Raw genomic sequence first — 18,470 nt, forward strand, 5'->3', positions numbered from 1 at the left:
AGGGACTCAAGACTTCAGTGGAGGAAGTAAATGCAGCTAGGGTGGAAATAGCAAGAAAACTAGAATTAAACATGGAGCCTGAAGATGGGACTGAATTGCTGCAATCTCATGATAAAACTTGAGTGGGTTAAGAGTTACTTCTTATGGATGAGCAAAGAAATTATATCTTCAGATAGAATCTACTCCTGGTGAAGATGCAGTAAACACTGTTGAAATGACAGAGGATTTAGAATGTTCCATAAACTTAGTTGATGAAGCAGGGGCAGGGTTTGGAAAGGACTGACTGTAACTTTGAAAGAGGTTCTGCTGTGGGGAAAATGCTATCAAACAGCATCACATGCTACAGAGAAGTCTTTCATGAAAGGAAGAGTCAATCAATGACACAAACCTCATTGTTATTTTAAGAAACTGCCACAGTCACCCCAGCCTTCAACAACCATTACCATAATCAGTCAGCCATCAACATCAAGGCAAGACCCTCCACTAGCAAAAAGATTACAACCCACTAAAAGCTCAGATGATTGTTGGCATTTTTTAGCAATAAAGTTTTGTTTTGTTTTTGAGACGGAGTCTCGCTCTGTCTCCAGGCTGGAGTGCAGTTGCGTGATCTCGGCTCACTGCAACCTCCTACTCCCTGGTTCAAGCTATTCCCCTGCCTCTGCCAACTGAGTAGCTGGGATTACAGGCATGTACCACCATGCCCAACTAATTTTGTATTTTTAGTAGAGACAGGGTTTCACCATGTTGGCCAAGCTGGTCTCAAACTCCTGACCTCAAGTGATCCACCTGTCTCAGCCTCCCAAAGTGGTGGGATTACAGGCGTAAGCCACCATGCCCGGCCAAAGTATTTTTTAAATTAAGGTATATACAATGTTTTTTAGACATAATGGTACTACACATTTAATGGACTATAGTATAACTTTTTATATGCACTGGGAAACAAAAAAATTTGTGTGACCCACTTAATTGCAATGGTCTAGAACCAAACCCACATTATCTCCATGGTTTAAAACATGACTATTTTATTTATCATATACTGAAAGACTACATTTGAGTAGGTATATGTTGTTGATTTAAGATTCATTTTTTCCCTCCTAACATATAATCTGCTAGGGTATTCAAGTAACGGCCACTACTCCATCAATGAGAGCTGTAAGATTTGAAACTGGATTGATTGAACTGGAACTTTCTAACCGACTTCAAACCAAAGCTTCACCAGGAAGTAGCAGCTATCTGAAACTATTTGGCAAATGCCAGGTGGATTTAAATCTGGCATTAGGACAAATTGTCAAACATCAGGTGAGTACAGAATATGTTGATGTTAGAACTATGGCTTTTAAATTTTGCACATCAATTTTAACTACTTTAACTGATGTATTATTATATTTACAAAAATATTTAGTTTAAGTTCCTAAAGTTTCTGATTATAAATTCAATGAAACTCATTTACCTTGGCCTTTTGTTGAATATTGTAAGTGCATGTTGTGATGATTTAGTGCAGATGCGCTCACATAAAAATCCAGTATCTTCATAAGCATTTGCTTGTATCTTTTTTTATTTTAGTCAGTTCTTAAAATGTTAAGCATACACCTTTCCTGTAGAATATTAGCAAGTTCTGCATATAGTAATGTTAAATAAAGTTAAAAAATGCAGTTAGATTCTCTGTTGTATAAAAATGAATGTTCACAGCTTATTGGAGATTGTTTTTGTTTTTATTTTGCCAAAAATTATTATGTAGATTTTAGTCTTTTTTCCTCTTTGAAGAACCAAATAGAAAAATGCCAGTCACAGTTTCAAAACTGAATTGCTACATTAAAGATGTGAGGGAAAAATGAACAAAAACTTCTTGTCATCTCTACTAAAAGTAATTTTTTCAAATGGAAACATTTTTAGAGGTTCTAATTATTTAAAAATTTTTAATACATTGCCATTTAGATATATGGACCTCATCCTAACTTTCATATAAAGTTTATCTATGACTTCATATTTACCTCTTGCATGGCTATTTTGTATATTAATTTCAAGTGTTTATGGTACTGAGTATAAGGAATATACATTAACAGCTGAAATTGAGAAAAATGTAATACAGTTTTTTTTGGTGAATAATTCCATTAACAGTGTTTAGTTTTATATTAAAACTTTTCCTATTATTTTATTTTATTGAGCTTTAAATTTTATTTTAGGTTTATGAGGAAGCTGGTTCTGATTTTCATCAGGTTGCCTATTTTAAAACCAGAATTGGATTAAGAAATGCCCTCCGAGAAGAAATCAGTGGTTCTTCAGATAGGGAAGCTGTGCTTATTACTTTGAACAGACCAATTGTTTATGCACAGCCTGTGGCCTTTGATAGAGGTAAGATAAAGTCAATGACTACTATCCTCCAGGATCTAGGAATGTTTTGTTAATGCTAGATAAAAATCTTGTAGTTTACTGGTGTAAATGCTTGACAGCGAAATGGTTCCTAAACCTGAAATGTGCGTATCCAAAAAAACAAAACAAAACAAAACAAAATTCTTGCTTTTTCCCTTCAGTTTTAAAAGTTATTTTACATTTTAAAGTTATTTTGCCCTCTGCATGGATACATAGGAGTGTCTGATTCAGATTATATAATTGTAATGCTGAATTTTTTTGTTTTGATAATTAATGCACCCATTTCTGTTTTGGCACTGTGTTTATTTTTATATTCTATAAACATTTATCATATACTGTCTAGAAGTGGATTACAAAAATAACAGCATCCCTGCCCTCAAGGACCTGTCAGTCCAGTGGAAAAGAAAACAAAGTAGACTACACAGTGGAGTTAGAGATGTGTTCTTGGTTCTGAGGAATTCTCTACCTTTGCCTACACTTCTTAGAGGAGAAACTAATTCTTGATTTGACTTTTAATTAGGCGTTCACCAGGGAGATAAGAAAATGAAATTTACTTTTATATCCCAGGACCTAGAATAGTCCCTGGCAAACAATCAGAACCAAATAAACATTGAATGAGAGAGAATATGAATGAATGTGTTTAAACACATAAGTCTAAGAAAATATAGCAGGTTCATAGAAGAAAATAATGGGAAAGAAGGCTGAACAGGTAGAAAAAGTCTAATTAATGTGAATTGGGCAAATATATTTAAACTGTATTTTAGAAGTAATGAGGAGCCGTTTAAGAAGCCATTTAAGATCTCCATCAGTGATGGACATAGGCTAGTAACAGAATCTCATTAGAAAATTGCCGTTTTGGAGATTAGAGATAACATTTTATTTTGCTGAATCCCATATATATGTTTTGCAGTTCTCATTTTACTGACCTCTCATCAGCTTTTATCAGCTCCTTAAAGTATTTTGTACTTTCGGTGTCCTTGACACAAAACAGGTTGAGTACTGGTTCTCCAAAATAATTGGGACAGGCAGTGTTTCAGATTTTGGATTTTTTCAGATTTGGTATATTTATGTATACATAATGAGATATCTTGGGGCTGGGACCCAAGTTTAAACATGAAATCCATTTACGTTTCATATACACCTTAAACACATAGCCTGAAGATAATTTTATAAAGTATTTTAAATAATTTTGTGCATGAAACAAAGTTTTGACGGCATTTTGGCTGCAGTCTCACATGAGTTCAGATGTGGAATTTTCCACTTGTGGCATCATATCAACATTCAGAAAGTTTTGGGATTTTGGATTTCAGATTAGGGATGCTCAACCTGCATTTGCTTTTCCTCCTATTTCTCTGGCTTCTCCATCTTTATGTCCTTTTTAGAGGCTCCTCCATCTATACACTGCCGTGAAATGAAGGTTTGCCTTAAGGTTTGCTTCTGTTTAACAAACTCAAACATCTTTGACTTTTCTCTGTAAATCAGATCCTTTTAATGGTATGTTCCTAGCATTATGTACCTTAAAGAATTTTAAAAGAAGTAACAGCTCTACAGATGAAGTTAAGTACCATATCTGTTTTCATTTGTTATTCCATCCCAGTACCTAACATATAATAGGCATTTCACAAATAAGTTAGAGTGAATGAACAGACCTGGATTTTCTTCTTCCTTGTGCCATTATGTGGTTGCCTGCTTTCTGTTTTATTTTTTCATTTGTTATTTAAAAAATGATGACTAGGCCGGGCGCGGTGGCTCAAGCCTGTAATCCCAGCACTTTGGGAGGCCGAGACGGGTGGATCACGAGGTCAGGAGATCGAGACCATCCTGGCTAACATGGTGAAACCCCGTCTCTATTAAGAAATACAAAAAACTAGCCGGGCGAGGTGGCGGGCATCTGTAGTCCCAGCTACTCGGAAGGCTGAGGCCGGAGAATGGCGTGAACCCGGGAGGCGGAGCTTGCAGTGAGCTGAGATCCGGCCACTGCACTCCAGCCCAGGCGACAGAGCAAGACTCCGTCTCAAAAAAAAAAAAAAAAAAAAAAAAAAAAAATGATGACTATATGTCCTCTTAGATCTTTCCTAATTCTAATGCTACAGTTTTCTGGGTGTAATTTTTATTAAGCAACAGGATTTTGCAGCTTTTGAGCTTTACTTAACATATAGATTTACAGTGTTGATTTTAATTTTCTTTCTGCCGTGCCTTAATTATCAAAAGCTGTGCTGTTTTGGCTGAATTATAAGGCTGCCTACGACAACTGGAATGAACAACGAATGGCTTTACATAAGGATATTCATATGGCTACAAAGGAAGTAGTAGATATGCTACCTGGTATCCAGCAAACATCAGCCCAGGCCTTTGGGACTCTTTTCCTCCAGCTCACTGTCAATGATCTGGGAATTTGCCTACCTATCACAAATACTGCGCAGGTACAAAAAGTCAAGTCATATTCCAGGATTAAAAGCCAGGCATTTCTACATAACCATTTCTAACTATTTAGAGTATAACAATACATTTTTCAGTATAACAGTTTATAACTGTTTAGTAAGTAGCAAGTAAGATTGAATTCCTTCAACCATTATTCATCTCAATGTATTAAATCTGAATCTCATGGGACTTTTCTCTGCAGCACTCTTATATGCTTCAGAATAGTGATAAGATTGATACTCACCAGATAACTCTTAATTTTTACCTTCATAAATAGAAGCTTAGTTTCAGAGTCATTTTATTGTTTTCTTTTTTAGCAAGGAAGTCATTGGTATGGACTGGTTTATAAGATGGAAATTAAAGGACATTTAAGAATACTGTTTAATAAACTTACCTGCAATAGAGTAGGGAATTCCAAAATGCTTTTATACTATAATATTTAATGGTAATGAAACTTCAAAGCAGTGTGTACGTAAAGCAGGAATTTTCTCTTTGCAACTTAGGACCAATTCTCAGGAATATGTAACTGCATGCACATGTGTGTATGAGAGAGAGAAAGGGCTATGAACATCTGTCAGGCCAAGAAGTAACAGTTATTAGCAGTAGAATACAGAGATCTGTATTTTACTGTTATAATTTACCTTAATAACTTGTAACCAGTTGTTGAATTAATTTATCTTTTAGGATTTTGTTTGGTAAGAGAGTTTTAAGAAAAACTTTGGGTTGCGGATGGGCGGCATTGGTATGTTTGTGTTTCAGGAACTGAAATGTAGTTTTTTAATAGCATGATGGGCTGGGCCTAGGAAGGCCATAAACACCACAGGTGGGTGGCATAGTGAGAGCGTCTCCCCACAACTAAAAGAGAGGCTTGAGATAGAAATATAGATAGCCCTTTGTATGTTAAGTAAGAAAAAAAATGCACATGGCAAGTACATTTCACTTGAGCAATTTAATTTTTAAAAGGCATCTTTCTAAGCTGCTCTTTAATGAACATATCTAGTCTTGACCCTTTCTAGATTTCTATTCCTATGAATCTTGTGAGGATTTCTAAGTTTAAAAAATTGTCACCTTTTTCTTATTTCTTCTTTAATGTATTTTGCAGTCTAATCATACTGGAGACCTTGACACTGGTTCTGCTTTGGTATTAACCATTGAAAGTACTCTCATCACTGCGTGCTCTTCAGAGTCTCTGGTTAGCAAAGGGCATTTCAAAAACTTTTGTATCCGTTTTGCTGATGGATTTGAGACATCATGGGATGACTGGAAACCAGAAATCCGTGGGGATTTAGTGATGAATGCCTGTGAGTGTCTTTTATTTTTACATACAGTTTAGAACTTAAAAAATAAACCATTAAGTCTCCATTTGTAAAATTAAAAGATGTTTAGATATAGCAATGTTTTTAGACTTCGAGAAGGAAAGCTATTTCTAGTTATACATAACAAACCGTATTCGTGAAAAACTACATCATTGAGTAGTTTTGGGAAGTAAACCAACCAGGCATTCTTTTTGGTAGTATAACATTTGAATGTTTACACAGTCCCTGACTTTTCCTGTAATTGATCCATGTTTGACCAGATGAAGCATTTTTGTCCTATCAGAATCTTGAAAGAAAATGATAAATGTATCATATTCAACTCAACATAAAACACAGAACAGGTTGTAAATAGCCAGGACCAGGAACTCCAGCCTTAATTAATATTGATGTGAATAAATCCACATGTTCAAATTTGTAGGCATGCAGAGTGTAATGTGAATTCCTGCAATTCCGTAATATTCAAGGTTGGGTATAACTAACACTGTGTTTATAGGCCATATTGAAGATATGGTATTTATTTGTATTTTTATATTTATTACAGTAGAGCTGGTAAAGCATCATTAATATTAATAATAAAGAAGAATTATAAATAAGGAGTTAAAACGTTGTGAACTAAAATTCCTCAATCTTGTAAACTAAATTACTTTCCTTTTAGAAAGCGGTAGCCCATTGTTTATGTAATTTTTTCCTCTCTCCACTAGAGGGAAATCTTTCTAGTTCCCATTTTCTTTGAGGAATGGGAAAACCTTCTATTATTTTTACAAAAATTGAAGTTTTAGCATTCAAAATGAATGAAAAATTCTTGGTTTTGATGTGTAGGGAAGGAAAAATATCTTTTCCTATTACCCTTTTAGGCTTTTTGCTGGGGCTTGTGTAGTAAAAGACCAATTAATGAGAGAAAAGCATATAGGTTTATTTAGTATGAGGTTTTTTTGTGACATGGAGCCTTCATAAGGAAACGAAGATCCAAATAAATGGTTAAACCTGAGTATTTTTATGCTACATTTGATGAAGAGTAGAGAGTTGTAGAGCAATGTGAGAAAATAAAAAGGGGTACGAGTTAAGGGTAGTAAACTGGGGGAAACTAACCAAGGCCTATTTGTTCAGATTGCTCTCAGTGTCCCTCCACTTTGGAGATAAGGATGCTCCTTTCCTCTGGGCACAGGAAGGGCATCTCTCACATGTAGGTCATATGACCTGCTTCAGAGGAAAGTCAAAGTCCTTCCTGCATCTGCTGCTTCTCAAATTGCTTCAGTTTAAAATACCTTCCATAGGAAAAGGTACCAATTTGGAAGGCAGTGTGTACTGAACCCCATCAAATGCTTTGCGTTTAGATACTTATAGGTAAAATACCAGGACTTATTTGAAATACTTCAGGTTACTGAGAAACTTGATATGGAAATACTCATGCCTATTATCCAAAAGACCAATATTAGCCTACAACAGAAATCTTTATAGATTTATTATTTTACACAATAGTTATACATTTTTTAATCACTAAAACATATCTTTTGTTTTTTTAATAAAAGACAAAAATAAATTTAAACAGTGATTTTTATTACAGTGACAGCTTTACCATCATTGTATTTATTAAAATATGTAGAATATATTTGGAAAAAAAGGAAGTAAACCATTTCCTTAACAGTTTATCTTAAAGGGCAAATGCATAAGAAATATAAAATGAGAAGTATGCTCGGACTCAGAATCAGAAATATACATTAAAAAATGAACAAATAATTTAGCACCTCAGTATATATTCTGTTAATACAGAACACTAACATGCTGGTAATCATGATAATCAGAATTATTTTTGGGTTTTAGAGGGGACTAAATGACATGCTTCTGTAACATGCTTATTGTTTGGGTTTCTTGGGAAGGGGTTAGAAGGAGGTAAGCAGAGTAGTTATGTAATTGACATATTGATAAAAATTCCAAATGATAAAATGGACAAATGAGTTTACTAGTTTATAGTTTTTATTGGTAATTAGTATACCTCAATATTTTTGGACAAAGGTGATGTGTATAGGGCAGAGAAATAAGGAATGGTAGGATTATGCCTTTGAGTTTTTTTAACAGATCATTTTTAAAACATACTCTAGAAAAAAAGGTGACCCAGTAAAATTTCTTCTCTAGGTGATAATGTTTGTTGAGAAATGCATTAAAAATTATCAAGGACAATCTATAGGAAGAGTTCAAAGAATGATTTAAGTAGATAGTAAATATTAGGTGAATATCATCAATGTGTATTTAGACAAAATAAACCATCAGAAGTTTAGATATCTGCAAGCTGTCTGTTAAAACCTGGGTAGCATTTGGTCATCAGGGCAGAAAAATTACCATCCTGTATTCATCGTAATGGTTGCTCCAAATCATCATTCTATCTGTGATACAGAAACCACAGGTATTATGGGGAAGAGACTAGTTGATTTCTTAGTCCTCATTTTCAGGATTCAGATCTACTTCTAAAAATCATAATATTCCTTATTCATTCATCATGGCTCTATATTCTATGAGTTTATATATTCATTTTTTAAGCTTAATTTTTTTGTTGCTTTTTAGAGACAGAATCTTGCTGTGTTACCTAGGCTGGAGTGCAGTGGCGCCATCATAGCTCACTGCAGCCTTGAACGACTGAGCTCAGGCAATCCTCCCGCCTTAGCCCCCCAAGTAGCTGGGACCACAGGCACATGCCACCACACCTGGCCAATTTTTAAATTTCCTGTATAGATGGAGTCTCACTATGTTGCCCAGGCTGGTCTTGAACTCCTAGCCTCAAGTGATCTTGTGGTCTTGACCTCCGCAAGCACTGGGATTACAGGCGTGAGCCACCACACCTAGCCCTTAAGCTTAATTTTTAAAAATTCTCTACTACTTCCTGGGATAGGAAATCCTAAAAGTTTTCTTCTCCCTTTTTATTTACTAATTCTTCCTTTCACTTAGCCTCAGTTATATTGTTCAGATTTCAAAGGGTTTTCTTTTCATTCTAGCATTCTTGGATTTGAAAGGGTAATATAGGTCTTACTTGTTCAGATTTGTAACCATGACTACAAAGGTGAATTGGGTGATACTCCAAAACCAAATCTAGCTATTTCTTAATTAGAATTTGTATGTGAGACACAGGTACTATACAGTTCAAAGGTATAATTTAGATGTTAAAGTTATTGGCAGTCTTTAAAAAAACATAACTTAATAACAGGTAGATCCTCTCTCACAAACTAAGTTGTAATATTTCTAAGTTGGAAGGATTTTTCCCTTTTGAATTTTTTCAAAGACAGAAATGTAATGCCAAATTACCTAGAAAATGAATAGTAAGCTCAAATTTAAGTAACATTTGAATACCAATTTAGGATTCAGAGTGAGTTACAAAAGGACATTAAAGATATATGTACTCTCAAGTTTAAATTGATATTTAGGTTCTTCTAAGGATAACTGAGGAAGGTCTTAATTCTATGTTTATAGTTTACTTTGTTTAAAAGTTGTTTCCACTTTTACTGTGTAAAATTGTTGAATTTAATTAACATCTTTTTTGAAGCTGAAGTTACCAGATTAAAGCTAGGTGGTAGTAAATGTTTCAGAGTTAAAGTAGATATATTCTGGAGATAGGTGCATGATCTTGAGATTGACATCATGACCTTCAGCCATTTTTTTCCTTATAAAATGTTCCATGTCAAAAGAGAAGGTAAGACTGTTGAATCATGTGTCTGACTTAATATGGTAGCTCTTAGTTACCAAAATTCTATTTTAAGTCATTTGCATTCTCAAAGTGCCATTCATTTATGACAACAAATTGTCATAGCATCCTGGATATTACTGGATAAGCCATCTAGAGTGTCAGAGTTGGCCAGGTGTTGTCACTCAAATAAGGAAATCACATGCAGAAAGTAAAGCTAAAACTGCAGTTAAATGATTTAAATCACAGAATAAAATATTGTGAAATATGGAATCAATCTTATGAGTCATTAAGATAGCCCTTTCATTCCAAAGATTAAGAACTAAAATCTAGGAAGGATAGTAATCCTCTTTGTATTTAGATAATAATCTTGTGTGAAAAATTAAGAGTACAATATATAATCACAAATGTATTTTCATTGAAAACTATTTTTGGGGTGATTTTTGTACAGGTGTAGTTCCAGATGGCACCTATGAAGTATGTTCAAGAACTACAGGACAAGCAGCAGCTGGTAGGTTCACATTCGGCATTATTTTGTGTTAGACAGAATTCTGCCTTTATTTTAATGGCAAGAGAATTACGTGTCAGATAGAATTCTGCCTTTATTTTAATGGCAAGAGAATCTTTTGGCCAAGCTAATTCTGGTGTTCACTAATTTAAAAAAAAAACTGTTTTGTATTAGAACATTTGTATTTAACAATTATTAATCAGACACTGTGTTTTTATATATATATAATATATATTATATATGATTTTTAATATATTTTATATATTGTATATTTATTTTTATATAAATATAAAATATATAATACATAACATATATATTTATATATTTTATACATATATACAGTAGACATATATATACACACTACAAGATGTTTTGGAAAAGATTAAAATGAATAAGATATACTTTCTATCCTCCATACTTTTAAATTCTTACAATATAGTTAAGGCACATGCAGCAAAATTACATTGAAATATGTGATATGTACAATAAAACATAAAATTCCCATTGCTATTGAAATGTATAAAAGGAAGAGAATATTTTCAAATATGGGAGAGTACTGGGATCAGAGAAAACTTGATGGGGAGACAAACATTTAAACAAGCACTCAAAGGACGGGATAAATCTTTCTTAAACAAAAACTGGGAGATGTGGGCCAGAGAAAATCCAGGCAGAGAGAATAATATAACATGAATCATGATGTTAAAGCACAGTATTCAGATTTGCCCAATTTAGCTAGAATAGAGTTATATTAAAGAAAAGATGGAAAAATGTTAAATGCCAAGGAGTTTGATTTAGTGGGCTAGCCATTGAATGTTTCTGAACAAGAAGGCAAATGGCGACACTATCAAAGGAACACTTTCAAAGATTAGAGGGCAAAAAAACCTAGGAAACCAGTTAGGAGGTAACTATGAAAGTGGTAATGTGTCTTGACTAAGATGATAGCACAATGTAAATTTTTATTATTTTGCTTGTTATAAAATTGGACAGGGTGAGCTACAGAGATACTTATTTAAGGGCTCTTAAAATGTTGAGAGAGGTGGAAATTGATTAAGGTTAGTAGATTGCCAGTCTCTCCTTACTGTTCCCTGTTTTCCTTCCCAAGCCTAGCCTTAGTGCTCATCTTAAGTTACCTTAGAAAGCACCAAGGCCTAGAGTCTGACAGAGAACTGGAAAAGTTAGAGAATTTTCAACTGAGGTCACAAATAAATATTTGTCAGGACTTTTGTTGTAAGTGACAACAACCCACTTAGACTAGATTAACCAAAAGGGGATACTTATTAAAAGGTTATTTTCAGACTACAGTTCAACTTAGGCATGGTTATTTCAGGGAAGAGAAGGAACCAGGTCAATTCAGGAGCCCTTAGGAACTACCAGAACCAAGATGCAAACTGTCACCAAGACTCTTTGTAGCTCTTGTCTTTGCTTCTTTGTTCCACTCTTGGCTACTTTTTTTTTCTTCTTCTTCTAACTTATAACCTCTTTCTTATACATGGCAAGAAACATCGTGGAGTCTTGTTTCTCCACCCTCAGTCATTAGAGAAGGACCAACCTTTTCTCAAGTCCAGGCAAAATATCTTATTTTTCCAACTTTGACCTTCACCTGGACAATTACATAATTAATTCTATCTAATGAGCTAAGGTCATGGCAGTTCCTACTATAGCTATAGGATGGTGGATCAGCTTGGGGTCAGGGAGTGACCCTGTAGTTCATAGGGAAAAAAAAATAGGTGCTATACAGAGAAAACAGTAGATGCACCCTGTACACATAGAGAAATCAATCCTGTAGTCTGATGTTTCTGACAAGTTTAGCAGTGAAAGACATTAGTTATTGTATGTGGCCATCATCCATTTGCTTTGTAAAGTTACTTCAATTTCTATACTCAGGACTTACCAAAAATGCAACTTCTTTATTTAAACAGAAAGCAGTAGTGCTGGAACCTGGACACTCAATGTATTGTGGAAAATGTGTGGGATCGATGTTCACATGGATCCTAACATTGGCAAAAGGCTTAATGCTCTGGGCAATACTCTTACAACACTGACAGGAGAGGAAGACATAGATGACATTGCTGACTTAAATTCAGTGAACATAGCTGACCTGTCAGATGAAGACGAAGTTGATACTATGTCTCCCACTATCCATACTGTAAGTAAACTCACTGTTAGAATTTTTCAGGATTGGCTTTTACCCTGAGACAGGGATATTTTTTGTTGAGTGTTATTTAGTATATTATAGTTGCTATTTGTGGAGGAAGAGAAGGGAGTGGTGGTTCACTGTGTCTACATTTAATAATATTGTCTTTTAATCGAGTTCTGTACTACATGTTGACTGTCATCCAACTTGTACTTTAACCTATAGGTAACATAATATTAAAAGTGAAGTGAGTAGGGAGTGGGGCAGGGTGGGGAATGGGAATAAATTGCTAACAGGTATGAGGTTTCTGACTGATGAAAATATTCCTAACTAAGATTTTAATGATGGTTGTACAACTTTGTGAATATACTAAATGGGTGAATTTTATGGTACGTGAGTTATATCTCAATAAAGATGTTCAAGATGAATTTCAAAGCAAAGTGCATACACAAAATGAAATGATACATTTTAAAAATAGTATTTTCATCTATACTATACATTCTGTAGTTTCAAGTTATTTCGTGGCAAAAAGCAACTTATTCTTTGATTTCATTCTGGTATTGATTTTTCAAAATTATTTTCAGTATCTTTTAACTTTTGTACCATGAAATAGTTTTGTTCTTGGGAAGAAATTTTTTAAAATTTAATATTACTGTTTATTACTTAGAGTTCAGATGGAAGTTCAGTAAATGGAGATGGCCACAAACTCACCTTTGGGCAGCGACTTGTAAATCACCTACTAGGCCTGACACCCCCAAATCAGCGCCATTCTGTTCCTGCAGAGTATCTGTGTGACCCAGAGATGTGGGGCTCCCCTCAGTCTAGCCAGTCCCATTTGAAAGCATGCAGAGCACACTCATGGGGAAACGTAGGTGGCAACTGAATAGATTCCTTATGAAATTGAAGGGATTTAAATCAATGGAGAATTCCAATCTTAATATAGATGGCTTTGATTCTTGCATGCTTTGATTTAAGGTGTTAATTTTGTGATAGTATAGATTTGCTTTGTAACTTGAGGGTGGTATTGACAGATACACTTTTGACTTTTCAGGAAGCCATAGATTATCGAAGACAGGCAGCATCTGCTAGCCAGCCAGGAGAACTTAGAGGAAGAAAAATTATGAAGCGTATAGTGGATATCAGAGAACTGAATGAACAGGCCAAAGTAATAGATGATCTGAAGTATGTATAATGATTTTTAATTTGACATAATGTTCCCTAATTTTAGAATCATAAGATGTTAAAAGTGGAAGAAATTGTATTTGGTCTAATACAAACTCTTTAGTTTATCTGTGATATCACCAGGGTCCAGAGTTGTTTAATAATTTGGCCAAGATCATACACTCATTAGTAATAAAGTTAGGCATGAGGCTGGGTGTGGTGGCTGATGCCTGTAATCCCAGCACTTTGGGAGGCCGAGGCAGGTGGGTCACCTGAGGTGAGGAGTTCAAGACCAGCCTGGGTGACATGGTGAAACCCGTCTCTACTGAAAATACAAAAATTAGCTGGCTGTGGTGGTGCATGCCTGTAATCCCAGCTACTTGGGAGGCTGAGGCAGGAGAATCACTTGAGCCTGGGAGGAAGAGGTTGCAGTGAGCCGAGATTGCACCATTGCACTCCAGCCTGGGTGACAGAGCGAGACTCCATCTCCAAAAAAAAAAAAAGGCATGAAATCCTAGTGTCCTAGTGTTTTTCACAACTTATTTCTGAGTGCTTTATGACTGACTTTATATCACATATATGTATCTTTACATGTGTATTTACTCTTATATGTATCTTCACAGGCATATATAAATAAATGCATTAATCTTTATCTGTTGCCTGCTGGATATTACTATGTAACACTTCTTCTATTGCAGTAAATATTCTTCTTGCTAAACTTTGCAGTTTTATTTTCCCAAAAGGTAATGGTCATGCCTCATCTTTTCTAATCTGCATACACTTGTACTGCTGCTTTTTTTTTTTAAACAATCAAGGACCTTACACAAATATATGCATTTTGTACAGCAAAAGGTATTGTCCGAAACTTGTCTGTAAGTTATCATGCAGTGATTCACATTTTCCTGTTGACTTACATTACAACGTGAGTTTTGTTCTCAGGGGAAAAAATGACTTGAAGCAAAATATACCCTTCCTCCAAAATCTTACCCGAGGCTTATATTATATGTAGAATTTTACATTCAGACATTTTTTTGCAGAGCGAGTCTATGGTTTTCATGAGATTGCCAGAGAGACTCTTGATGCAGCAATGGATAAGACACATTTCCTCAAACATTGCAGAGAGGTGTTTTTTGTTTTCTTAACAGTTCGCCAAATATGAGTGTTAAACTTATTGAGGGTTTTGGCTTGTCTGTACATAATCATCTTTGGTATTCTGACAAGTGAAAGAATTAAAAAGGAGCAAGTAAAAATCAATCTTACTTTGTTATTTCTTTACAATAATTGCCATATTTGTTTTGCATCCAGAAAATTAGGTGCAAGTGAAGGAACCATAAACCAGGAAATTCAACGTTACCAACAGTTAGAATCTGTGGCTGTGAATGACATTAGAAGAGATGTTCGTAAAAAATTACGGAGGTCCAGTATGCGGGTGAGTTCTCTTTTTTCTTTCAATGCTGATGACAAAACCACTTGATTTTTTTCCTATCATATCTACTGTGTACCAGGTACCATCTAAAGCACTTTACATTTAATAACCCATTAAATCCTAACAACAACCTTAGGAGGTAGCTTGTGTTATTTACCTGTTTTAAAGATGAAACAGAGACACAGGTCAAGTAATTTGACCAAAGTTACACAGCCAGTAATCCTGGGGAAGACAAGAGTCAAACCTAGGTTGTAGGACTCTATAGTCTGTGCCCTTAGACACTGTGTTTTGTCTGTCTTTCATTAAATCACTCTTCTTTTTAGTCTCTAATGTGAACTCTGCAAAAAATGTGAAAACTTTTACGATGTCTGTTCTTAACCTATCCCATTCTTCCAGGTCAGAGTTTACCTGTCAGCTACTGGCATTGTAATGCACTTTATAATCTTTATTTTTTGCAGGTTTAGTTGGTCCCATTAAAGTTGAATCTAGTAGTAGAAAGCTTTTTTTAAAAAAAGCCATTTTGCCCTTTTGTTGCTTCATTTTTAAAATTAAAGATAACTTGTTAAGAGTTATCGATTCACAAGTGTACCCACCTGGGCCTGGTGCTTTTTGTTGTGTAAAGTTATTAATCCAGTCCTTTAATAAATGCAGGCCTATTTGGATTGTCTCTTTCCTCTCTCCATTTTAGAAAATTGTACGTTTCAAGGAATCAGTCTATTTCATCTAGGTGATCAAATCTGTGGGCATAGATTTGTTCTCTGTATTCCTGTATTCTTTAAATAACCATAGGGTCTGTGTTGTATACCCTCCTTTATTGCTGATGTTAGTAATTTGTGTCTTTCTTTTTTTCTTAATTGTCCTGGCTAGAGGCTTATCAATTTTATTGATCTTTTCAAAGAACCAGCTTTGGTTTTGTTGATTTTTCTCTATTGATTTCCGTTTTATTTCTGCTCTAATTTTTATGATCACTTTTCTTCTGCTTAATTCAGATTTAATTTGCCCTTTTTTTCTAGTTTTCTAAGGTAGAAGCTTAGATAATTAATTTTTGATCTTTTCTGATATATGCATTCTGTTCTATAAATTGTCCTCTAAGCACTGCTTTTGCTGCATCCCACTAATTTTGATGTGTGTTTTCATTTTCTTTTATGTTTTAAAATTTCTCTTCAGATTTTTTCTTCAACTCTCATTCAGGTATCTTTCTGTCGCTGATTTCTGGTTAAATTCCACTGTGGTCTAAGAGCAGACATTTTATGATTTATAATTTTGTTTTGTTTTGTTTTTTTGAGACAGAGTCTCGCTCTGTTGCCCAGACTGGAGTGCAGTGGTGCAGTATCAGTGTACTGCAACCTCCGCCTCCTGGGTTCAAGCAGTTCTTTCCCTCAGCCTCCCAAGTAGCTGGGATCACAGGCCCCTGCCACCATGCCTGGTTAATTTTTGTATTTTTAGTAGAGACGAGGTTTCATCATCTTGGCCAGACTGGTCTTGAACGCCTTACCTCGTGATCCACCCGACTTGGCCTTCCAAAATGCTGGGATTACAGGCATGAGCCACTGTGCCCGGCCATGATTTATAATTTTTAAAAATGTGTAAAGGTATGCTTTTTGGTCCAGAATGTGGTCTCTCTCGGTGAAAGTCCCATGTGAGCTTGAGAAGAATGTGTATTCTGATGTTGTTAGATGAAGTTGTCTGTAGGTATTGATTATATCTAATTGACTGATGATGTTGTTGAGTTCAACTATGTCCTTATTAATTTTTTTGTGTGCTGGATATGTCCATTTCTGATAAAGGGTTATTGAAGTCTCAAACTGTAATAGTGGATTCATCTGTTTCTCCTTGCATTTCTCTTAGTTTGGGCCTCACATAGTTTGACACTCAGTTGTTTTGTTTTTAAGAAATAGGGTTTCACTCTGTTGCACAGGCTGGAGTGCAGTGGTGCAATCATAGCTCACTACAACCTCAAATTCCTGGGCTCAAGCAATCCTCCTGCCTCAGCCTTTCAAGTAGCTGGGACCACAGCACATGACACCATGCCTGGCAGGATTTTAAAACATTTTTTGTAGAGACAGGGTCTTGCTATGTTGCCCAGGCTGGTCTCAAACTCCTGGCCTCAGGCAATCCTCCTGCTTTCGACTCTTAAAGTGCTAGGATTACAGGTGTGAGCCACCATGCTCAGCCCACTCTGTTGTTAGGCATGTACACGTTAGGGATTGTTATTTGTTCTTGAAGACTAAACCCCTTTATCATTTCATAATGCTTTTCTTTTTCTTTATACCTGATAATTTTTTTGCTTTGAAATCTGCTCTGTCTGAAATTAATATAGCTATCCCTGCTTTCTTTTAATTAGTGATAGCATGGTATATTTTTCTCAGTCCATATACTTTTAATCTATGTGCCTTTAAATACATATGCTTAAATATGTATATACAAGTGGGTTTCTTGTAGCAACACATTGTCAGATCTTATTTTTTAATCCACTCTGACAGTCTCTGTCTTTTAAGATCATTTTACGCCACTGACATTTAAAGTGATTAGTGATAGCTTTGAATTAATATCTACTGTATTTGTTACTATTTTCTGCTTTTTGCCTTTTCTTTTTGTTCCTGTCTTTGTCTTCTGGTTGTTCTGCCTTTTGTGATTTTAATTGAGGCATTTATATAATCCCATTTTCTCTTTTTTCTTAGCGTATCAGTTACACTTCTTCTTCTTCTTTTTCTTTTTTTTTTTAGTGGTTGCCCTAGAGACTGCAGTCTACAGATGCTTCTTAGCTTATAATTGGGTTACATCCCATCATAAGTTGAAAAGTCAAAATGATTTATGGTATCTTCAACTTATGACAGGTTTATCCAGCTTTAACTCCATCATAAGTTGAGGACTGTACTGAATGTTACCTCTTTTGTGCCATCATAAAGTCAAAAATTCATAAGTCAAACCATTATGAGTTAAGGACCATCTGTACACGTATAATTAATCCAAGTCTACTTTCAATTAACACTATAGCACTTTATGGGCAGTGCGAGTACCTTAAAACAAAATAATCATAATCCCTCCATCCTGTCTCTTGTATCATTACTGTCATTCATTTCTCTTACATTTAATATATAGAAGCATATACATAAATGTGTGTACACATATATACACACACATATATACACATGCACACACATTTGTATACACACGTGCACATATACATGCGACATATATAGTCAAATACACTATTGGTATTAAATGTGTGCACGTGTATATGTGTGTGTGTATATATATACACACACGTGTGATATATATAGTCAAATACATTATTGGTATTATTTTGAACAAACTGATCTGTTAGGTCAATTATTAATAAGATACAGGTTTTACCTTCATTTCTCTTTTAATGCTTTTACTTTTATTAAGAGATCTGTGTCATTTTCCTTCTCTTTATAAAACTTCTTTTAACGTTTGCAAGGCAAGTCTGCTGGCAAAAA

At 35.0% G+C, this 18,470-nt stretch overlaps 1 protein-coding gene across 2 annotated transcripts in view; it reads left to right on the forward strand.

Annotated features, from left to right (window-relative positions):
• KIAA1109 (KIAA1109 ortholog) overlaps nt 1-18,470 on the forward strand; it is a 210,622-nt gene that overhangs the window by 152,103 nt on the left and 40,049 nt on the right. For both annotated transcript variants that reach the window (XM_025385484.1, XM_025385483.1), the window contains 8 exons: nt 1,114-1,299; nt 2,184-2,352; nt 4,582-4,793; nt 5,894-6,092; nt 10,229-10,288; nt 12,205-12,431; nt 13,471-13,601; nt 14,886-15,009. In XM_025385484.1, the coding sequence (XP_025241269.1) occupies nt 1,114-1,299; nt 2,184-2,352; nt 4,582-4,793; nt 5,894-6,092; nt 10,229-10,288; nt 12,205-12,431; nt 13,471-13,601; nt 14,886-15,009 (1,308 nt within the window). The remainder of the gene's footprint in view (nt 1-1,113; nt 1,300-2,183; nt 2,353-4,581; nt 4,794-5,893; nt 6,093-10,228; nt 10,289-12,204; nt 12,432-13,470; nt 13,602-14,885; nt 15,010-18,470) is intronic.

This window comes from Theropithecus gelada, chromosome 5 (genome assembly GCF_003255815.1).
Source record: "Theropithecus gelada isolate Dixy chromosome 5, Tgel_1.0, whole genome shotgun sequence".
Lineage (NCBI taxonomy): Eukaryota > Metazoa > Chordata > Mammalia > Primates > Cercopithecidae > Theropithecus > Theropithecus gelada.